The sequence below is a fragment of the Drosophila santomea genome, chromosome 2R (genome assembly GCF_016746245.2).
Source record: "Drosophila santomea strain STO CAGO 1482 chromosome 2R, Prin_Dsan_1.1, whole genome shotgun sequence".
NCBI classification, from domain to species: Eukaryota; Metazoa; Arthropoda; class Insecta; order Diptera; family Drosophilidae; genus Drosophila; species Drosophila santomea.
In genome coordinates, this window is record NC_053017.2 from 13,916,132 (window position 1) to 13,923,845 (window position 7,714).

The 7,714-nt window shown below is 43.2% G+C and overlaps 1 protein-coding gene across 1 annotated transcript; it reads left to right on the forward strand.

The window, feature by feature from the left end:
- The first annotated feature begins 3,794 nt into the window (after positions 1–3,794).
- Positions 3,795–6,749, forward strand: LOC120445209 (V-type proton ATPase 116 kDa subunit a). The gene has a single exon (XM_039625458.1). It carries the CDS (start codon positions 3,945–3,947, stop codon positions 6,678–6,680), a length of 2,736 nt encoding a protein of 911 aa, XP_039481392.1. The 5' UTR covers positions 3,795–3,944; the 3' UTR covers positions 6,681–6,749.
- Positions 6,750–7,714: the final 965 nt, after the last annotated feature.

A 7,714-nucleotide genomic window follows, 5' to 3' on the forward strand; every position in this document is an offset into this window, starting at 1 on the left:
AGAAGCCGGAGAGAAAGAACAGCTATAAAGAAGTTTACTGCTACAATTGGCAAATTGAAAATTGCTCGCTGGTGGCGGCGGCGGCGTTGGAGTTTTGAGCCCAACTCGAGGCCCCAGCCAAAGCTGATGTTCAAGTTGAAGTTGACCGGGCCAAGGCGGAAGCTTCAGACCAAAAGACCCTGAGCGCGCCTAAAGCTAAGGCCCCCTATCGCAGCAACTCGGCTCACTCCCTGCGATGCGTTCGTCTGGCCAGATAAGCTGACATCCACAACGTGCCACAGACGATGATGCATTTGCCAAGGTACTCGCAACTACTCGCTGCAGTCGCCGCGCCAGACAGAGACGTTTCAATTTCAAACGAGAAGTGCTCTTTCAACCGACTCCAGAACTTCGAAATACTCTAAGTGGATATTCATTTTGCATACCTGTCGCCTTTAATATATAAATATGCTCATATATGCACATACATATATACACATTCATTTAATTCAGAGTTTTTACGAAGTATCAAGTCATTGGTATTAACAATAATGTAAACAATGTAACAGCAATCCAAGTATTGTACGCTTACCTTATTGATTTTATACTTTATAATTACAAAGAAATTAATATACAAACTGGATAGATGCATTTAAGTTTGTACGTATTCAAGATACCCTAACCGTCTAACTAAAAGGTATTCTTAAAAAGCAACAAAACGGTTTTGGCCGGGCCAATCTGGCAGGCAGACATTTTAATGAAGCCGCCGTCAGGCAGAATTTGAGGCAGCCACTCTTGGCCGTCTGGCTAGTAACGGTGCCAAGTCCACGGGTCTATATAGCGATAAGTCAACGCACCGGCGTCTGAGGCCGAAACGAATGACTTAAGCGACGAACCTGCTGAGCTAAGTTGGTGCGTTAGATTACCTAAGTTTTGGACTTTGCCCTATTTACAAACGCGGAGAAGACTTCAAGAACACCCCGAAAATAGGGCCAAAAATGTCACTTTCAACTTTCGCTACCAGTTTTCCCTGCCAACACATCAAACTTGACCCAATTCTGTGGGGTAACACCCACACGGTGTTTTATGAGTCGGGTTCTCTATAATTAAAAAGCCAAGCAAACGAAACGAAACGAAATGAAATGTTAACTTCAAAGTCCACTTAATTTGGGATCCACGCACTTGATTGGCATTGCCACACTGAAGCTGAAAGAGAGAACTGGGCCCAGTCTGTTTAGGCGTTAATTGCGGGTTCTGGCAAATTACAGACTTGGCCAAGAGGCCAGAAACATGAAATGCACTTTCTCTTTGCCGCCGCGAAAAGTGAGTGAGTTAAAATGGATTGTTTTGGATTGGTTTGAATTGGATTGGATTGGATTGGATTGGGACTTGAGATAGATGTGCGCGGGCGTAATGCCAAAATCGATGGCAGCTGCTGCTTACCTTTTGTTTAGTCTTCTAATTGCTCCCGAAGATCGCCGATCACATTACCACTGCAAAAAGCAAAAGAGAAACACATGAGTAAGCAAAAGAGAAATGCAAATTAGTTTATGAAAATACTCAAGCAGACAATAAACTCCTCCACACGATTCCCTTTATGGACTCAGCTCTTCAAATACAAATATGAATCTTGAAAACTACCTTTGCCGTCAGCTACAAATTGACATTGTTTCTGTATTTATTTTGGACACATTCATGTGGTGGCAACAACACGTGTTAGCTCGTTGTTCTGTAAGTGACTTTGATTTCGATTTGATTTATTGCCTGCAATTGTCGCACACAGCTGAAAAGTGAAAACTCTCCGCCGCGGTTTTGTTCACTTTTGCTTTCGAAACTTTCAATTCGGTGACTTAATTTCTGTGCGGCCAGAGGTCTAATGAAATCGAACTGCCGCTTAACAATGGCAATAGCACTTTTATTGTCAAGGCATTGCTTTGCCAAAGAAATTATCAAGTGCAGTTTCGGCTTTGGCACTTTTACTTTCATTGTCGTGGAAGTGCTAACAATCGAGCAAACGGGCTCAAAACAATTTCCAATTGAGTGAGTAATGCCCATTTTCCTTTTAGCATCGGCTAATGAGTCGAAAATGCTTTTCGAGCCCATTTTAAAGGGTCGCCAGTCAGTCACAGAGCCAAATTACCAAACAATTTCAATGTCTTTGTATGTGAAGTCGATTTTTATGGGAAAATGTTTCGAAGCCAAAATGAAATAAAGCTCCCACAAAGTGCTAACAAAAATGTTTATGTAAGTAATATGTATCAACAAGAAAACAATAACGCTTCGTTTTTCATGTATAAACGAAAAGCTATTAAATATAGCTTTATTAAATAGAGCTTTATTAAAAATTCAAAGCTCAACATACTTTCAATTCTTGATCTTTTTTGGTTACAGCTTGGCCAAATATGTAAATTTATTCCCGAATTTGTAAACAAACCTTTATCGTTAAACTAAATGATCATAAACTGCTGCCATAAAAATCGTTCTGTTATGTCAACAAATCGTTTGAATATCTTTTATTCTTCACGAAAATCTTAGCGTTTCTTTAATTTGTTAAATCTATTATTACCAATTTCCTGGAACGTTTTCAGCACTTTAATTTATATAATAAATCCCTGGAGCGTTTTGTAACAATCTAATTGAAGTGAGAACTTAGTTATAAAACCCACTGATGTATAACATATTAGGTATAAGGCAATTACTAACTATATGCAAAAATTCCCACAACTTCTGTGCAGCCTGACAATGAGTTTTCCCAGCCGAGAAGACAAGGGCATAAATTGCAGTTGGCCAGTTTTTGGTTCACTCTACCGTGGCGGCAACGGGGGCGGCGGAGTGGGCGTGTCCGTAGTGGCAACTGCAACTAGTTTGCATGCAAACCATGAAATTATCTGCAGTTGATCTCGAGCAAGGGGCAGCTCGGTCTTGGACATGTTTGCTACTCGAATTAAAAAAAGAAAAAAAAAACACTAGAAAACAGAGCCAACAATAGGAGAGGCAAACAAACGTATCAATTAGTAGGAGTCAAATACCCGAACCCAAGTCGAAAAATAAACAGAGGTGGTCGAGTAAATGTTTAGTACGTTTAGTTTAGTATGTTTAGTCCTTTTTTAAGCAAAGGTGGATAGGAAATTTTGTTACGAATTTACAATCAAACTGTGTTTTCAAAATAAAAATTAAATTTTTTTCACATTTTTTGTGTTTTTTGATGTTGATTTTTAAATATTGGCCGAAAATCGTTTTCCTAGTTTTTGCGACTCTAAATATCAGTATTTTCATCACAGCATTCGAAATATTGGTCCGAATATGGAATGCCATACATCGTTGAGTTCGTTATTAAATTTCCAATCAAACTGCGCTTTCAAAAAAAAATTAAATTTTTTTCAAATTTTTGATGATGATGTTTGAATATTGGCCGAAAATCGTTTTTCTGGTTTTTGCGACTATAAATATCAGTATTTTGATCAGAACATTGGAAATGGTGGTCCGAATATGGAATGCCATACATCGTTGAGTTCGTTTTTAAATTTCCAATCAAACTGCGCTTTCAAAAAAAAATTTAATTTTTTTCACATTTTATTGTAATTTTTGATGATGTTTGAATATTGGCCGAAAATCGTTTTTCTGGTTTTTGCGACTATAAATACATATGTACATATGTCTATCCCTACTTTTTCGGCTGGCGGCACAGCTGAAATAAAGACTGTTTTGTGCTGCTGATAAAGAAAGGTTACTATGTCTATCCCTACTTTTTTAAATACCCGAACCCAAGTCGAAAAATAAACCGAGGTGGCCGAGCAAATGTTTAGTAAACAACATTTTCAAAAAAATATATATTTGTATAGGAGTTACATGATAGTATCTTGTACCTTTATTTAGGAAACAAAAACCAAGAGTGTCACATTACGGTACTAATTTGCTTTTTGCAATATATTTGTCGTATAATCAAAAGACACTCGGGATACACTATGAGAGTATTTAAGAAACAGCAGACGAAAGTCAAGTCCTTCTTTCGCAGCGAGGACATGGATCTGTGCCAACTGCTGCTGCACACGGAAAACGCCTTCGATTGCCTCATTGAGCTGGGTCACCATGGAGCCGTGCAGTTCAACAATGTGTACGATGAGGATCGCTTGCTGAACCACCTCTACACCAAAAAAGTGTCGCAGTGCTATGAGTTACTGCGCATCGTGGACAACCTGCACGCTCAGATCGTCCAGTTGCATGTCAACGAGGTATTCTATCCGGATGTGGATCTAGAGAATCGACTGAGGGAGAAGGACCTGGCCAAGTATAGGGATAGCCTGAAACGCATCCATGTGGAGGCCAGCGCCGTGACGGAGCACTACTACCGACTGGAGAGTCGTCGAAATCGAATGATCGAGCACTGCTTCGCTTTGACCAAGGCCAGCAAGTATATGACATCCGACATGGGCAGTGAACTGCTCTATTCGGAGAGCACGATAATGACCTTGGTGCAGGATGCCACGAACAGCTCTGGAGCCTATCAGTCACATCTGAACTATATGATCGGCTGCATCCGGGCTGATAAGTTCTATAGCTTCGAACTGCTGCTCTACCGCTTGTGCTCCTTCAACCTGATCATTCGATTTTCCGAAATCTCCACTCCGGTCTACGAATATCACTATGGCCATAAGCCGGAAAGGGTACGAAAGTTTGCCATCCTCATGATGGCCAGTTCAACGTTGATCTGGCCCAAGGTGCTTAAGATATGTGCTCACTACCATGTCAACCTCTACGACTGCCCCAGTTCGGTAAGCCAGCGTGAGGAGAAGGTCAGGGAGTTGGGACAGGAGATAGTGAACGTGGAGAAGGTCCTCAAGGAGGCGGAGTTGATGCGTCGCCAGATCCTGGAGGTTGCTGGTCAGGATCTATTCATTGTACGTGTGAATCTGCGCAAGGCGCTGAAGGTGTACGATCTGATGAATCGCCTGAGATTGGTGGGCGGAGTGGAGGTACCTCGGTATCTGCTGGCCGAGGTGTATATACCATCGTCTGATGTTCCCGAAGTGAGGACAATCCTTCGAAATGCCTCCCGAATAAGTGGGGGTGCAGATAATACCAATGATGACGATGATTCGTCGGATGAGGACCTGCAGATGGCAGACGAAGATACAAAAACCTTGCCAAATGCTGCTCCCTATCCCACTGAAGCGGACATCCAGCCGGGCGAGGATATGAGTGCGCGGGCCATACTGATAAAGAAAAACCGACTAGTCAATCATATGCCACCAACGTACTTTCGGCTAAACAAGTTCACCAGGGGATTCCAGAACCTGATAGACGCCTATGGCATGGCCGATTACAAGGAGCTGAATCCCGCGCCGTACACCATCATCACGTTCCCCTTCCTGTTTGCCGTCATGTTTGGTGACCTGGGTCATGGCATACTGCTAATTTTTTTCTCCCTGATCATGATTTGGAAGCACAGGATGATCGAAAAGTATCAGATTGCCTCGACCTCTGAGAACGAGATCCTGAACATCCTATTTGCGGGACGCTACATAATCTTACTTATGGGCATATTTTCCGTCTACATGGGCATCATCTACAACATAGTCATGGCCAAGAGCTTCAATCTTTTCGGTTCAAGCTGGAGATGTCGATACAATGAGACAACTGTGTACGATCCCGCTTTTCATGTGACCCTAGACTCTTCGCATCCTTACTTCTACTCGGGCGATCCGTATCCATTGGGAATGGACCCAGTGTGGGCCGTTTGCGGCCAGGACTCAATAACCACGACCAATTCGTTGAAAATGAAGATGGCCATTGTCCTGGGCATTACACAAATGATGTTTGGACTGGGCTTAGCTGCCGCGAATTGTGTGCTGATGAAGCGGAAAGCAGATCTCGTTCTGGTGGTCATTCCGCAGATGATCTTCATGTTGTGCCTCTTCGGATACCTTGTCTTCCTGATCTTCTACAAGTGGCTGGCCTTCGGTGGCCACAAGCCGGCGCCCTACAACTCTGCGTGTGCCCCGTCCGTTCTGATCACCTTCATCAACATGATGCTGATGAAAACTGAAGAGACGGAGGAAAGCTGTCTGGATAATATGTATCCTTACGAGCGGCTTGTGGAATACGCTCTAGTAGCGTTAGCCGTTTGCACGGTACCCATTTTGTTGGCCGGCAAACCCATATATCTCATGCGGCGTCGCAAAAAGATGGAACAGGAACGGGAACGGGATTTCAAGAGGATGCGCCGCCAGACGATCGCCGAAATGCGATCGACGATGCGGTACACCGATGATGATTCCAGCGAGACCAGCAGGCAGCGGAGCGTTGACAACGAGGAGGAGCACGAGACGTCGGAGATTTGGATTCACTCCGGAATCCACACCATCGAAACGGTCCTGGGTTCGGTGTCGCATACAGCCTCCTACCTGCGATTGTGGGCCCTCTCGTTGGCCCACGATCAGCTGTCGGATGTGCTGTGGCACATGGTTCTGACCAAGGGATTCGACAACAGTCTGCCACTGTACTATGGTGTGCCCGTGCTGATGGCCACTTTCTTCGCCTGGGCCATACTCACAGTGGCCATTCTGGTAATGATGGAGGGACTGAGCGCCTTCCTGCACACCCTGCGGCTCCACTGGGTGGAGTTCCAGTCGAAGTTCTTCGGCGGAGCGGGCGAGTCATTCAAGGCGTTCAGTTTCCCGCCCTCGAACCAGAGGAGTTAGTTTTCTTTCTTTTCCTACAGTTTATAAATAAAAATTTATGGTTGGAGCATTTAAGCGATTTCTGACTTTCTAGATAACTGTTATTATTTATAGCTTAACTTATTAGTTTTAACGTACTTATTAAGGCCAAGTATTTACGTTAAAAACAGATCTTTAGTAATGATCGGCACCCTTTTGCAAGGTGCTACAACAACAATTGAATTAATTGGCCCATTTAAAGATCCTGTTGAAGAACTACTTGCAGCCGCTCCAAGATCGAGCGCATATTTTTTGGATGGTCTTTAAATGTTGGCTCCCCCTATCTTTTGGCAATTAACTGTGGCCAAGAGCAAGCCGAGAGCTACCCACGCCCGCTGTTTTCGGACTTGTACATTCCTTTGCAATTAGCATTGGCCCGGGTCCATGCAAAAGGCCATAAACCAAAGCTGGCTTTAAACAATTTCCATTTGTTTGCTTTATGCCATTGCCAGCTGCTGCTGCAGTTGCTGCTGCTGTTGCTGCTGTTGCAGTTGCTGCTGTTGTTGCTGCTGTTGCAGCTACGACTGCTGCCGTGGCAGGCTTCCTTCCTGCGATGCGGGCGCTGGAAGTCGTCGACCCTTTGCTGCTGCTCTTGTGGCAGTACAGCTGTAGCGCTGCTCTATTCTACATCGCAGTTCTTGTCGAATACCCTGTTTTTGCACAGGAAAGGGGTATAGTTTTACAGTGCTATAGATTGGAAATTGCATGCCATAAATGCAGAGGCAATAAAAATGCGTTTTGTTGTATCCTGCAGGCTGAGATTGATTTGTTTTAATTCGTTTAAGACTCTTTCGGTCATAAAAGTGGAGATCAATTTTGAACCGTGGCTTTCTAAAGTTTACCCTAAGGACAAAAACGTGTTGCAAAATTTCTAACATTTTTTTTGAATTAATCGAATTATTAATCTATGTAATATGTATGAGAGCAATGTACTACTTATTTCTCGTAAATATTACCATTTTATTTTTATGACATAAATGTAATACTTTCCCCATTCATTTGAATGACAACCATAT

Excerpts from the sequence above, each read along its gene's own strand:
- LOC120445209 (XM_039625458.1), top strand. The coding sequence starts at position 3,945 with ATGAGAGTATTTAAGAAACAGCAGACGAAAGTCAAGTCCTTCTTTCGC.